General features: G+C 35.7%; 1 protein-coding gene across 3 annotated transcripts in view; it reads right to left on the bottom strand.

Moving 5' to 3' along the window:
• Nucleotides 1–15329, bottom strand: part of LOC123525743 (HEAT repeat-containing protein 1-like) — a 68725-nt gene that overhangs the window by 33980 nt on the left and 19416 nt on the right. For all 3 annotated transcript variants that reach the window (XR_008370234.1, XM_053538617.1, XM_053538616.1), the window contains exons 9-17: nucleotides 13921–14028; nucleotides 13359–13578; nucleotides 10514–10606; nucleotides 9895–9980; nucleotides 8010–8200; nucleotides 7280–7404; nucleotides 4855–5019; nucleotides 4354–4531; nucleotides 2802–2944 (exon numbers count right to left, since the gene is read on the bottom strand). Coding sequence is in view for 2 of the 3 variants with exons in the window: in XM_053538617.1 (XP_053394592.1) it covers nucleotides 2802–2944; nucleotides 4354–4531; nucleotides 4855–5019; nucleotides 7280–7404; nucleotides 8010–8200; nucleotides 9895–9980; nucleotides 10514–10606; nucleotides 13359–13578; nucleotides 13921–14028 (1309 nt within the window). In the remaining variant the exon portion in view is untranslated. The remainder of the gene's footprint in view (nucleotides 1–2801; nucleotides 2945–4353; nucleotides 4532–4854; nucleotides 5020–7279; nucleotides 7405–8009; nucleotides 8201–9894; nucleotides 9981–10513; nucleotides 10607–13358; nucleotides 13579–13920; nucleotides 14029–15329) is intronic.

Below are 15329 nucleotides of genomic sequence, written 5' to 3'. Positions count from 1 at the left end.
AATGCCGGTGTAATGAAGTTTTCCGACCCCCATAGAATAACGACCCCCCGGTCATTATTCTATAGAAAATGTGACTCCTTTCCTGTAAAATATTGACTCCCCTTATAAAAAACTGACTCCCTTTGAAAACTCTATGGAATAACGGCCCCCCGGTCATTATTCTATAGAAAAACTGACCCCTCAAAGTAAAATACTGACTCCCTTCGAATCTCATAGAATAACGACCCCGGTTATTATTCTATAGAAAAAGTGACTCCTTCCATATAAAATACTCACTGCCAAAATTACTACATTCGAACTCTCATACAATATCGATTCCCGGACATTATTCTATTTAAAAAAGTTACTCTTTCCGTGTAAAACACCAGCTCCTAAAAAGACTTTCGATGATAATATCTATTAAAAAATGATTCCCACCAAACCTAACGGACAATTTTACTGGATCTACAACTCTAATACCCTCATTGCCAATAGTTAACATTTTGATTGTACTAATACTACTGGTGTCGCTACTTCTATTGCTATTACTACATGTACTTCTTCTTCTTCTACTACTACTACTACTACTTCTACTACTACTACTACAACTGCTACTACTGATACTACTATACCTGCTTCCACTTATACGTCTTGACATCTACCACTTCTTCTCCTGCTGCTGTTGTTGCTGTCACTTATTCCTCTGCTGCTGCCGCTGCCGCTGCCGCTGCCACTGCCACTACTACTACTACTACTACTACTACTACTACTACTACTTTCTATTGTTGCTGCGACCGTACTTTACTGCCACTGCTAAGTATTGCAACTTCTATTAATACTCAGTTCTATGCTAGCAGTTTCTTGTGAAGTTTTCTTCTGAAGAATTACATCATACCGAAGTTTGCAGGGATTATTGACACTGGTGTGTTTTGTGAACGTATTGTGAATTGTTATTTTCCTGAAAAAAAATGTATACACCAAGATACAGCGTCTAGAAATAGAATCCCTTTTCCCGTTGCGGAATGCTCTGATTTCTGTGTCAAGTGATGGTATCTGGGGCTAATGGTCAAACGGAAAGACGGACGGACAAGGGCAAATCTATATGCCCCCCTCCCCTGAGTGGGGGCATAAAATACAGCAATTAGGCCTTAGATACATGAGTTATCACTAAATTTGACCAAATGACCGTGAGTCGTTTTTTTATGGGAGTCAATATTCTTCGTGAGGTTCAGTTTACTTCACATGGGGGAGTCATAGTATTATGATCTGGAGGTCATAATACTATGACCGGGGGGTCATTTTTTCTATAGAATAATGACCAGGGGGTCATTATTCTATGGGGGTCGAAATACTTCATTACACCTGCCTGGAAAATCGATACAGAGAGTAACTGTCCAGGGAGATAAATCTGCCATAAACAACTCTGTCTAGTCACGAATAAGTGCAACGCCAACGGCTGCAATAATTTCCGAGTAGAGCTACTTATTATTATTTTGTCATTATTAAACAATATTTTTGTATAATTTTGGTTGAAAAAATAATGAGACTGCAATCTGCCGACACAAAGATATTCTGATAAATATAGAGCTAGTCTAAATTGCCAGAAAAAAACCAAGTTTCCCAATCATAGTATAATCTACGTAGAATCTAGATCTACATTTATTGGTAAACTAAAAGTATGTCACCTCAAAATCAGCCATATATTTTTTACATATATTTGGGTTAGAGCTATAATCTTAACACTGGATGTTGATTTCAACGGGGTCCGTTGATTTTACTTCCTTCGGAAGAGTAACTCCTAAGTCGGTATTTTGTCTTAGGAACTTTTGTTGAAACGCACTTAAGAAAATCTTAAGAAGATCCTAGGAGCGGTCCTACAATAAAAATCCTAGGAACTTTGATGAAACGCTTGTTAATCTGTCTCAACATATGCACGCACATACACCAAACAGCCATTTGGACGACTATGTCTTCGCTTCCGCAAGCGGGCTCCACAAAAAACAAGGACAAGGCTGATAAGAGTATTGCACGATATAAAGTTAAAAATTTCAAAGGGCCGTAACTTCTAAACCTCGCAAGGTACATTCATGTGCTTACAATAATATGCACACCTTCATTTCATAGTGTCATATAAAACTATAAGAGGAGTTATTCAGACAATGATTTTGGAATGGACAGACAGACGAGGCAGAATCTATATTCCCCAACAAATTACCTACCCCTCCCACTCCCATCTCCCAAAAGAAGAATTATCAGTTTTTACCTTTCCTGTACAGGAAAAAGTGGTGGTAAAAGTTGTGGGATGCAGCCAGATTGCAGGTAAGTGGTGCCAATAACCTCTCCATGAATATCAGCAAATGACAGGCCAGGGTATAGAAACAAGTTTTTTGAAATGAGTATTTTCTTAACAGTTACAAATGATTTACGTTTAATTGAGCATATCCTAATACTGTAAAATCATTTAATTTCATGGGCATGAAATTTTGTGGTTTTGGTCAAAACAGCAATTTCGTGGGGATATGAATTCGTGGATTTCAACTTTTGAACATAAAATGAATGGGAATTTTACTTGTTTGTTGGGATTAAATTTCATGGATTGACTCAACCACAATATTTAGTCCCCAACGAATATTAATGATTTCACAGTAATCTGACACATAAATACATGAAAATATCAACATCCAAACATCTTAGTCTTAGAAATGTAGTAATGCATTCTTTCATAATACAGCATCTAGACAGCAGTGATAAAATTTTTGACAATATATATTATATTTAAGCAATTTAAAACACTGAAATTCAATAATATTTGACCACTATACCTTCTGCAGTGACTGGTACAACATTCTGTACACCTGTCCATCTTTTCTCGAAACTTCAGTAACCAGAAGTCTGTACAGAAGCACTGTAACACGCAGGAACAGGTCACCCTCACTGTCATCCCCTTGCAACTGCCATACCAGTGCTATAAAAGTTTCAAGTCATGCAAGTCTATTACAAGTGCTAGTCATGATGTATGCAGTTCATGTAAATTATCTCGTTTACAACACATGTACATAAAATTATGATTACTCGAGCTTGTTCCTTTGGCTTAAATATTTATAATATACCTATATACTGTCAGCAGAAAATAAAGCTTGTATTTTTAAACAAATACAAACTGACAGAAACAAAAAAATTACATCAAACACATAGAAATTACAAATGCACTGCCTGAACTTCTTTCATTAATATTCATTACCCAGTACCGGTAATATAAATAATTTAAACAAAACAACATAAAAAACAAGAGCTGTCAGAGGACAGCAACGCTCGACTATTCAACAGCCTTGTCAATTGAATGAATACAAAAGTCGAAAAAGGGGCAAAATTTTGTAAAAATGGGAGAAAGGGTTATGGAACCTTTACAGTGCTTATCAGCTCATAAAGTGAACAAGTGCGTGAAGTTTCAATCCTTTCCCATAAGTGGATACTGAAATACCAGCTTACATACAAAAACTTAACCAAAAACTGCTAAGTCGAAAAAGGGGCATAATTTTGAAAAAAAAGCAAAACAGAGTTATGGAACCTGTGCAATGTAGGTCAGTTTATCACAGTGATCAAGTGTGTGAAGTTTCAATCCATTCCCACAAGTGGTTACTGAGATACCAGCTTACATACAAAACCTTAACCAAGAATTTCTAAGTCGAAAAAGGGGCATAATTTTGTAAAAAAGCAAAACAGAGTTATGGAACCTGTGCAATGTAGGTCAGTTTATCACAGTGAATAAGCGTGTGAAGTTTCAATCCATTCCCACAAGTGGTTACTGAGATACCAGCTTACATACAAAACCTTAACCAGCCGATGCAGACGCCGACGCATGAGTGAGTCCAATAGCTCTACTTTTCTTTGAATAGTCGAGCTAATGACCTTTGAAATACTGCTGATAAATCAATTGTAGATAATACTACCGGTTCATTACAATTGACAAATGATTTCACAATGAACACTTTTTTGAACTTTTAGTAATATCAACAAATCATTAGCAACATAGAACACTAGCCCTTACCATGCTAAATTTCTATAATGAACTTGTCCATCTTTCAGTTTGGACAGTATCATTAAATGTTAAAAGGGGTGCTTACCAAACAGATATGGACTGAATGGCGAACAGTGCAGATGATGATCAGACTGCATGGATGTGCAGGCTGATCATAATCTACACTGGTTGCAAAGGCAGAACCAGTCTTATCCAGCATGATAAGGGTTAGACTGTTGTTCTTGTACTTACACAAATCAACACAGATTGCATATATAACAAAGAAAATAATATGACTAAAATTTTAAATCTCAAACCCTACAAGGGGACATGGAAACCGCAATACCAATACATACCTTTTATCAGCTGTTGTGGAATCTTTAACACCTGGACAAGACCAGCAACTGCCTTCTGACACAGTAACCTAGATACCTGACCCTGTCTTACTGCCTTCGTTACTTTATGATCACTAGCTATTATTTCATCCCAACTCTTCTGAATATCTGTCATAGCCACTTCATGGTGTCTGACCACCTAAAATCAGTCGTATGTCATCTCATTAAAGCTTAGATTATTTTTTTTTTTTAATTATAACCTCATCTACCTATCAGACCAATAATAACTAAGAAAATATTTTTACTTACAGTCAGCCTAGAGAAAGAAAATCTTACATTTTTTTTCATCTAAAATACATTTGAATCAACAGACACAACTACCTTGAAACATTTTGCAAATTGAGAAAAAAAAGCCTAGATTCTATCCCATTGTTTAATAAAGTTAAGTTTAGAAGGCAATGGACTGACAGATGTTAACCTCTAATCATTACTGTCTATGTAACATTGAAAACTGGAACATACCTGTGCTTTCTGAAGACTATCTACAAGCTGTAACTGTAACAAACATATCTCTAGCCTCTTTCTGGGATCAGTAACCATGGAGACAAGGTTGTCAAGTACTACCAGCATCAAACATGCAATTCTTGCACTATCGGCTTTTCCAGCCAGTTCAGTCCAGTCTTTGACCTAAAAATAAAAACAAATGTTGTTTTCCTAAATCATATGATTATATATTTGTAGTATAAACACTTTTCATTCAACATGAAATGATACTTTTAAGATTCCTTATGTACATAAATTTCCTACACACACTTAATGTCCTCAGAAAGTAAAATCATTTTAAGGTTCAGACAACACAAGTCGCTAATAAACTACAAGACATGGTCAAATTCAGATTTAGTACCTGACAATGAATTGTCTGATTCTAGTGAGTAATTCTGTGATACTTTGCCAGAATCACTATACACTTATATGTTTTGTGCCAATATCCATGAACATTTTAGTCTGAAACTTATACTTTACTGAACACTTAGACTAAAGAACGGCAAATCTTCAATATGCCATAACTTTGTCTGAGCAAATCCATACTGCTGATAACAGGGCTTAAGCTAGGCTTAGATTTTAGGAAGAAGTCATTCTCCCCAGCTAAGATTGGAGAAGTGGAGAGATTTTAGGGAGAAGTGGCGAGATTTTAGGGTTGAAAAAGGAACTAATTATGTTAATATAAGTTACTATTTTTATTTTTCCTGTCTTTGTTTATTAATTTGAAGTAAATAACAAATTCATGAAAATGTCAGTGATTTTGTTTTCTTATCATTTTAACTTGTGATCTAATGTGCTTAAACTGCAAATTCAAAGTTTTTTTTCACTCTTGCAATGTTTGCCAAACCAAGAAATTCTTTTAAATATGAAAAAAAATTTAAAAAAGTTAATTCATATCAGCAAAAAATAAATCAAGCTCCAGTGCTGCACTTTAATAAAAGTGTACAGTTATGATAAATACATGTCAATAGCAGTGACATCATATGACATCCACAGAATCATTTCTTATCTGCTGGTGTCCTTTGATATGTGGTGTGCAAATTAAGAAACAGTTGTAAAAGGTTTAAACCAGTTTCTGAAGGCAGGTGTCAAAAATTTGCATAAAATTTCGTTAGTTATTTATTCACAGAACATCGTGTAATATAGTTTTAGTTTGGGTTTGAAAAATAGAGTAAAATATTGGATTGAGAAATTACTCGAGTGGCGCGGTAAGATACTTTCTAAGGTAAAAAAAGAATGTGCAGCTTATTAATATAAATCCTACTGCTTTGTTTACAACAGTCAGTTTACAAACAAGTGTCACCTTTGCACTTCTCGTAATCTGAAGTAGGCGGAGCTTAAATTATGCTTTCGTGTATTCCAGTCAGTGTCAACAGGCGATAGCGGAAACTGGAGGTGTGTGGATAAAAATCGGGCGACTGATTTCGCTTGATGTTGATTAGAGGAAGTGGGGAGCTAAAAGCGGACTTTTCGCTCAAGTCGCTCCTAGCTCAACCCTGGATAATTTGCTGAATCATCAAAAACTGCAGAATAAAGAAGCTTACAAAGTTTCCTTGCAAGCTATGCATATTTGCCACGGGCAGAGCAAAATGAAAATACAACAGTTTAAAGTCCAAGATTCGTACTTTAAACTAGAGCTGCTTTTGAGAAAAGCGCATGTCTCCCACAACTGCCTAATCATCTGAATAGGTATGTATCTGAGTCAACCATGCACCAATAGATGTATCACTGGCATATGTGTACAGAGTGATTTTCTGTAATTCAAGGGCCATAATTCTGAAGTGCCTGGGCCGATTTGGCTAGTTATCGAACTTGTCCGAGGACTTATTGGCAAACATATTTTGTTTAAGTTTGGTGAAGAACGGATGAGAAATGTTCGACTTAGAGAGCGGACAAGTTTGTACAGAGCGATTTTTGGTAAATCAAGGGCAATAATTCTGAAGTGCCAGGACCAAATTGGCCAGTTATCAAGCATGGCCGAGGACTTATTGGCAAACACATTTTGTTCAAGTTTGGTGAAGATCGGAAGAGAAATGTTTGACTTAGAGTGCGGACAAGTGGGTACAGAGCGATTTTCGGTAATTCAAGGCCCATAATTCTGAAGTGCCTGGGCCGATTTGGCTAGTTATGGAACTTGGCCAAGGACTTATTGGCAAATATATTTTGTTCAAGTTTGGTGGAGATCGGATAAGAAATATTGGACTTAGAGCGCGGACAAGATTTGTGACAGACACACGGACACACACTGAGTAAATCAATATGTCTCCCACACCACTGTGTGGTGGGGGACATAATACCGATGAACATGGGCCCAGATCCATAATCATCCATACTTGGTATCAGAAAAAAGGGAGATACATTTTCTGAACTGTTTTACAATAATAAGAAGTAAATCTTTACTCACAATCTGAATTTGATTCTGTGTGACAGCCTGACACAGACCTTCAGCCAGGCACCTTGCTGTACTGGTATCCAACAGTCCAACATCTGCTGACTGTTTCTTCATGGTTTTAGAAACAGTGTTCCATTCTAAACAAAAGGAAGATAAATGCTATGTACTTACTCAGTTTGGAGAGATCATTCACATGTATAAAATTAACAGGAAGTTATAAATTCTGGTTGTTCAACACATCAGTACTAATTCTAATATATAACTAGAGACTGCTTTTCAAAAACATGAAAAAGGTGCATGTCTCCACATACCATTTCATTTACCCAGCATGATATGGATATGCAATATCTGGTCACATCACAACAACAAAATCTGGGAGAAATATATTCGTAAATGTTAAGCAGTAAAACCTTTAAGATAAAATCAAATTTTTAAGTTTAAATAGTAATACATGTGTTATACTTTAAATAAATGTTACAATCAAGATCCTCTGCTAAATAAAGAGCAAATAACTCTTGAAAATTCATACCAAAAGAATTATGGCTAATTCAATATTTGCGATTTTTAAGTCTTAAGTTTCAAAATTTAAATGTTGATGAACATGGGCACTGAACCGCTCACAACAAGCTCACTAAAGAATGAAATTGTGAAACGATGAAGGTTTAATCAAGCTCTGTATGACCTACTGATGTCAGTACTTGTATACAAATGTACATAGGTATATAATAAGTTCCTCATTTACCTTTCTTGATCTTCATTAGCACTGGATGATCTGATGTAAGCGTAGAGTTCAACAACAGCCCTATTATCTCTAAAGACACCTTAGACTCATGAGTCACAAATAAACAAGGGAGACAACTTGTAAATACTTCAATGTCAAGGTCACCAGAGTAACTCCCTAATATCTCTGCTGCTAAACATGCTGACTTCTCCCTGGAAACAGAATCATGTTTGAGTTTTCCTGGGTAACTTTTACTCTTACATTAGAAAATCTTTGATCTAATATACCTTTATCGGATAGTTCTATGGGTAACTATTTCGTTACTTGATTTCTACTCTCTGTGAATCGCAAATATATTTCAAGAATATCACCAACAAACATTTAAAATATTCATGTTATTTATGAATCTTAACTGTAAATTATTTGAATATTTTATATGATATGTACAGAAATTATATTATATTTGTAGTTCTTAAACTCTAAATAGAATGTTGCAATAGTTGTTGTAATTGTACACTGAATAGATGTCTGCAAAAGAGATAAATAAAGATTAATATTTAAAAGCAAAAATTGCATTATTTTCACCACTTGTTCACGTATGTCCTAGTAACCGAAGTTCAATGCGTCAATCTGGAAATTACGTCGCAATTACGAATGGTATATTAGTGTGATGGTCAACAAGTCCTAACGTTAATCCTCGAAAACATTTCTTTGTGAATGAAATAAACTGAGGAATTTATTGTTTATTATCCTTGTGAAGTCTTGAACTTATTAGAACTATATAGTGAATGTATGCCGATATCGTAGTTTAAAGTTGTTGTTTGGCAATTGTTGTGAGATAATTTATTCATATGTTTTATATCAAAATGTATTCCTGAATGAATTACTTATACATTCTAATTAGTTTATTGTTTCAAGCTATCATTCACAAGCCTAACAGCGAGGAATACCTCCCTTGCAAAAAACGCGAATTTCTTTCTTCTATGTGAACGCAGAATTAAAAAGCAGAAATGTTTCATTTTTGGGAAACAATATTTCCCAGAAAAACCCTTATAGGTAACACCTTAATCAAGAAAATAAAGTTATATGGTTTAAACTTTATCAGTTTACTTTAATTTAAACATATTCAATATCAAATTATGTTAAATTTCTGACCCGCTTTCAGGCTGGAAAAAAACAGTTGCGGAGACAGCAATACAATTTTAATCTAACTACAGTCCAAACCTGCGACCTCTAGATTACAAACAAACAATTGCACTGTTGTATCTACCCCACTGAGCCTCTAATATATTTTTTTTTCATAGAAAATAACAGTCCTGCAAACTGCTATTTCATTTTACATAAAGAAATCCAATATTTTTATTCACTTTAGATTGGGTATTTTTCATACATGCTTTAATTAGCTTTTTCAAGATTAGCAACCTTATTCACATTGTCGAGAATTTGAGGAACACAAGTATTTAAGAAATGAATGCTATTTTTTGTGTGTTTATACGGGTATAAACCAAACTGGGACTTCTTGCACATCCATGAATTGTGCTAGCAATCCTTGGATAATTTACAGTAAGTCCCAATGTGGTTTATACCCACATAAATGCACAAAAATAGCATTCAATTCTTATATTTATATCTTCAAAAATCTTTTTTTCAAACTACACCATTTTGTAAATGTTTTTGTGAATGATGTCAGACTGCACAGGCAATCCTGGGGAAAGGGCCGTCCTTGATATTATTACACAGAAACAAACACTTTTTTATTTCCATATAAAATTTATAGAAATTTAAAAATATTATTTTAGGACATAAGCAGATTAATATTCAAATATTCTGAATAAAATCATCATGAATATTAACCAATCTACAGTAAACTCTGAACAAATTAAATAAAGCACCTATATCCACTTACCATTGCTTATCATCTAGGCCATTCAGGATAGGTTTCTGCAGAAGTTTCACCGTCTGTACATCATCCCCTACAACTGACCATAACTCCTGAAATATGTCTGACAGTGCATATACTGCTTAAAACTAATAAAACTTAGAAACTGAATTGACTTGATTACAAATTACTGGAAGATTAATTTATGTGGATTTTGTGGTTGCATCAATCCAAGAAATTAAATCCAAAAAAATAAAAATAAAATTCCCGTTCATTTTATCTTCAAAAGATGAAATCTGCAATTATATCCACCTGAAATAGCCATTTTAGCACAACAATTTTTTTTATGAAAACATGAAAAATAAATTGAACATTTTCACCGTGTCTTATTTTCCATAAATTTACTGTTTCAACAAAGTCTGTCATTCAAATTTCATTACAAATTGAGGCATAACATATCTGATGGATTTCATTAAAATATTACAACAGAATTGGCAACCAAAGAGTGCATTTATTATGAAAATTTTGAACTTTTATCCCCAAGGTAAATGTTTCTAGATCCAGGAGATTCAAGATCATATCTAAAAAAAGATCTGCTTCTGGATTTTCTAAATTTATAATCAAACAAAACCAATTTAATACATACCTGACCAATAGATAAAGCTGCCTGTACAACTCCAGGACTCTCGTCTTTGAGTCGTAAAGTAAGGGAGTCCTTCAGAAATGTCTCTTCTTCAAGCTGAAATTTTAATCATTGAATACAGGAAATGTTTTTTTACTAGTTAGAATTCATTCCTTCTTTTCACTCTTTTTTTCAAAATATGGGTTTTTTGTGTTGTTTTTTTTTGCTGGTATTAAACAAAATAAAAAGACAAGCAAATACTGCTCAAGTCATTGAATTCAGCCACTTGATATTAAGACAGGTAAACAACAGAAAATATATCAAAAGTTAAATTTAAAACAAGAGCTGTCACTAATGGTGACAAATGCCCCCGCAGCTACTTGACCTTTGACCTGGTGACTTTGACCTTTGACCCCAAAGTCAATAGGGGTCGTGTACTCAATAAGTATTATTAGCATGTGAAGTTTGAAGGTCCTGGGTGCAGTGGTTCATGAGTAAAGTGCCTTCATGCAAAAATTAACGTTGTGATGAACTAACGAATGGACGGACAGTTGAAAACTAATATGCCTCCCTTTTGGGGCATAAAAAGTGGGGGGGGGGGGGGGGGGGGGGGGTTAGGGTTTATTGTCATTCTCAACAGTATTTCATTTATGTAAAGACAAGACAGTTAACCTAAGCAGTGTTCCTGGATTCCGTACCAGTACAAACCGGTTCTCCGCGAATAATGCCAACTTCCCCACATGAATCAGAGGTGGAGGATGAATGATTTCAGACACTATATCTGTTTTTAAATCGTCACGGAGAACATATGCCTACAAGTTGTAGCCCAGGGATCGAACTCACAACCTCGCAATCTGTGGGTTTGCACTCTCCCTATTCAGCTAAGCAGGCGGGCTTCCAACAAAAAATCAAAATCCAAAAAGTAATCTTTCCGGCATAAGCAATAAATCTTATATTAAACAAGAGGGCCAAGATGGCCCTAGGTCACTCACCTGAGAAACACACCGTAACAGTGTAAACATGTTAGGCAATCATTCTGGCCAAATTTCATGAACCTCAATTGAAAAATACAGCCTCTATTGCATACAAAACGTTTTTCATTGATTTGACCTAGAGACCTAGTTTTTTTATCCCAGATTATCTATATTCAAACTTGACCTTAATTTCATCAAGGCTATCATTCTGACCAAATTTCATAAAGTTCAATTGAAAAATACAGTCTCTATCGCATACACAATGTTTTTCTTTGATTTGACCTAGTGACCAAGTTTTTGACCACAGATGACACATATTCTAACTTGACCTAGATTTCATCAAGGCAATCATTCTGACAAAATTTTATGAATATCCTGTGTAAAATGCAGCCCCTATTGTGTACACAAGGTTTTTCTTTAATTTGACCAGGTGACCTAGTTTTTGACCCCAGATGACCCATATTCAAACTTGATCTAGATTTCATCCAGTCAAACATTCTGATTAAATTTCATGAAGATCAGTTGAAAAATACAGCCTCTATCCCATACACAAGGTTTTTCTTTGATTTGACCTAGTGACCTAGTTTTTCACCCCAGATAACACATTTTTGAACTTGGCTTAGACTTCATCAAGGTAATCATTCTAACCAAAATTCATGAAGATCAATTGAAAACTGGAAGATGCTTTTGTAAAAAAGCGCATGTCTCCCCCAATGCAGTCGTATAGGCAAGAAGTCAATAGGGGTCAGGAGCGAAAGTCAAAGAGACACTGACAGTTGGCTGCAATAGGGATCATCTACTTGGCATGTCCAGTCATCCCGCTAAGTTTCAACACTCTTGGCCTAGTGGTTCTCAAGTCACTGTTCAGGCTCCTGTGACCTTGACCTTTGATCAATAGACCCCAAAATAAATAGGGGTCATCAACTATGCATGTCCAATCATCCTATTAAGTTTCAACATTCTAGGTCAAGTGGTTCTCAAGTTATTTTCCAGAAATGATTTAACATGACCAAGCCCCTGTGACCTTGACCTTTAACAGACTGACCCAAAAATCAATAGGGTCATCTACTCTGCATGTTCAATCATCCTTTGAAGTTTCAACATTCTGGGTCAAGTGGTTCTCAAGTTATTGATCGGAAATTGTTTTCCATGTTCAGGCTTCTGTGACCTTGACCTTTAACAGAGTGACCCCAAAATCATTAGGGGTCATCTACTCTGCATGTTCAATCATCCTATGAAGTTTCAACATTCCGGATCAAGAGGTTCTCAAGTTATTGATCAGAAATCGTTATCAATGTTCAGGCCCCTGTGACCTTGACCATTAATAGAGTGACCCCAAAATTAACTGGGTCATTTACTCTGCATGTCCAATTATCCTATGAAGTTTCAACATTCTGGGTCAAGTGGTTCTCTAGTTATTGATCTGAAATGGTTTTCAATGTTCAGACCCCTGTGACCTTGACCTTTGATGGAGTGACTCCAAAAACAATAGGGGTCGTCTACTCCAGCAGCGCTACAACCTATGAAGTTTGAAGGTTCTAGATCAAATGGTTCTACAGTTATTGATCGGAAATGAAGTGTGACGTACGTACATACGGACAGGGCAAAAACAGGGGGGGGGGGGGGGGGGGGGGGGGGGGGGGAGACATAAATACAGCCTCTACCGCATACACAAGGTTTTTCTTTGATTTGACCTAGTTTTTGATCCCAGATGACCCATTTTCGACCTTTGCCTAGATTTCATCAAGGTTATCATTCTGACAAAATTTCATGATGATCAGTAGAAAAATACAGCCTCTATCGCATACACAAGTTAAATGTTGACAGACGACAGACACACAACAAGACACCAGACATCGAGCGATTGCTCAGGTGAGCTAATAAAAAGTACAAACCCCCTTTCTATTCTGTATAAGCATAGAGACAGCCTTTTCCCTGACGGATTGTAGCCTGTGGTTCAATGAGAGAACCAGGCTAGTTTCACTGTCTGTAACCAGCTGATGTGGTACCGAGAGCACATACAAGTTGAGGAACTCGTTAACAAGGTTCTTCTCCTGGGATTTCTTACATCCCTTCAGTGTTCTACTGACAGCCCTGTCCACAGCTGCCGAATGTCTGAAATACATACCAGTATATTATTACAGAACTTGTCATTCCTGCACCTGTAGAACTTGTAAACTCAGAAAAAAGTTTTACTCTATACAAGACATAAACATGACTTCCAGTTTAGTTGTTTATACCTATTAAAGTTCGGACCATAAAACAGATTTTGTAGGCCATAATCAAACTGCAAACTTGTGATTGGTCAATCTCTTAATAGGTGAACTTTACAAACCACTTTACAGATGAGCTTTACTGAACCCTTAACCTATGATCTGCTTACTCCTGAAATAATCTACTGTCATTCATAAATTACAGAAAATACATTACTCTGTGGAAAACTCTAAAACTACTAACTTTCCTTCCAGCTGCCTAACAATGCCCTGTAAACTGTCTTTGATTCTATCATCAACGTCATTATCCAGATGTTTGTTGCCATGCTTGATGTAGACACCCAGGAATGTGCTGTAAAAATTAAATTTAAGTAATATTACAGATATAACTTAACCTGTTTAATCAGGACAGAAACATGCTGGAAATCTTTTAATACAGAACATATTTTGCTGTAAAAGTCCAGAATTGATTCAGTCATATTTAATTCATATCACTTATGAAACAATTTCTCCTGATGTTTGGTATCTACTTAAAGTAGACTCATTTTTGTAAGAATGCCCACTGTGACCTTGACCATTTGACTATAATGACCCAAAGACATAGAATGTACAAATTCTGCATAATGATGAAGATACAGTGTTATCGGGAAGATGCCATTGTTTGCAGAAATGGTAATAAACTAAATCTAGATATTGCAGTGAGATAATTTTCTTTTTTTTTGCAGTCCACCTTATAACATGTTACTCTTAGTAAAATTAAGCAATTCAATATGCTTTTAGACATGTGCATAATTGTACTCAGCCATTTATAACTTCATGATTCTATATTTTTGGGAAAGGCCTTAACCTTTACCATCTTAAATTTCTAAAACAGACTGATCCATCACTCAATTTGGGCCATACCATTTTTTATTTGAAGGGGTGTTCACTGAAAATTTACTAACTGAATAGCGAACAGTGCAGACTGATCTTGGTCTGCACTGATCGCAAAGGCAAAACCATTTGCCGCCAGCAGGCCAAAGGTTAATAAGCCTTTGCTTCTGGATCTTATCAACTGTCACAGATATATCTATTTAATGTTAATTAATATTTTGTACATACCTACAACTGTTTGAAATAAACTAAATTTAGACTTAGAAACTACACATTTTTGGTTCGAGTCATTGTGCAGACACTTGGTACTTCCTATATCCCATAATTCTAAGGTCAACCGTGGACATTTTCATAACATGTTTTCAGGATACTGAGCTGCCAGTTGACACTTAATTTTTCAGGCAATTCTGAGGTCAAGGACAATACTTTTGGGACATTTGTTTTGACTTGCTGGATATATAGCTTGACCTAGATATTAAAGTTATACACATTCTGCACAAGAGTATGACCTCGAAAGAATCAACTGAATACAATAAAAATTCTACAGTTGGGTAATGGTTTGTCCCTAATGGGTGATATCATAATCCAATGTTTTTGGTAATTTATTTTGGGAGACACAATACTAACTTCACCCCAACATTTAAATATTAACAAGAGCTGTCCGTAAGACATTGCGCCCGACTTTTCTCAGTGCTTGACTCTGAATTTGAGCTTTGCCAGTAAAAAACAAGAGGACCATGATGGTCCTGAATCGCTCACCTGTCCCCACATGACCCAGTT

The sequence above is a fragment of the Mercenaria mercenaria genome, chromosome 3 (genome assembly GCF_021730395.1).
Source record: "Mercenaria mercenaria strain notata chromosome 3, MADL_Memer_1, whole genome shotgun sequence".
NCBI classification, from domain to species: Eukaryota; Metazoa; Mollusca; class Bivalvia; order Venerida; family Veneridae; genus Mercenaria; species Mercenaria mercenaria.
Note: the sequence above shows the minus strand (reverse complement) of the source record. Positions and strands in the feature narration are given on the sequence as shown.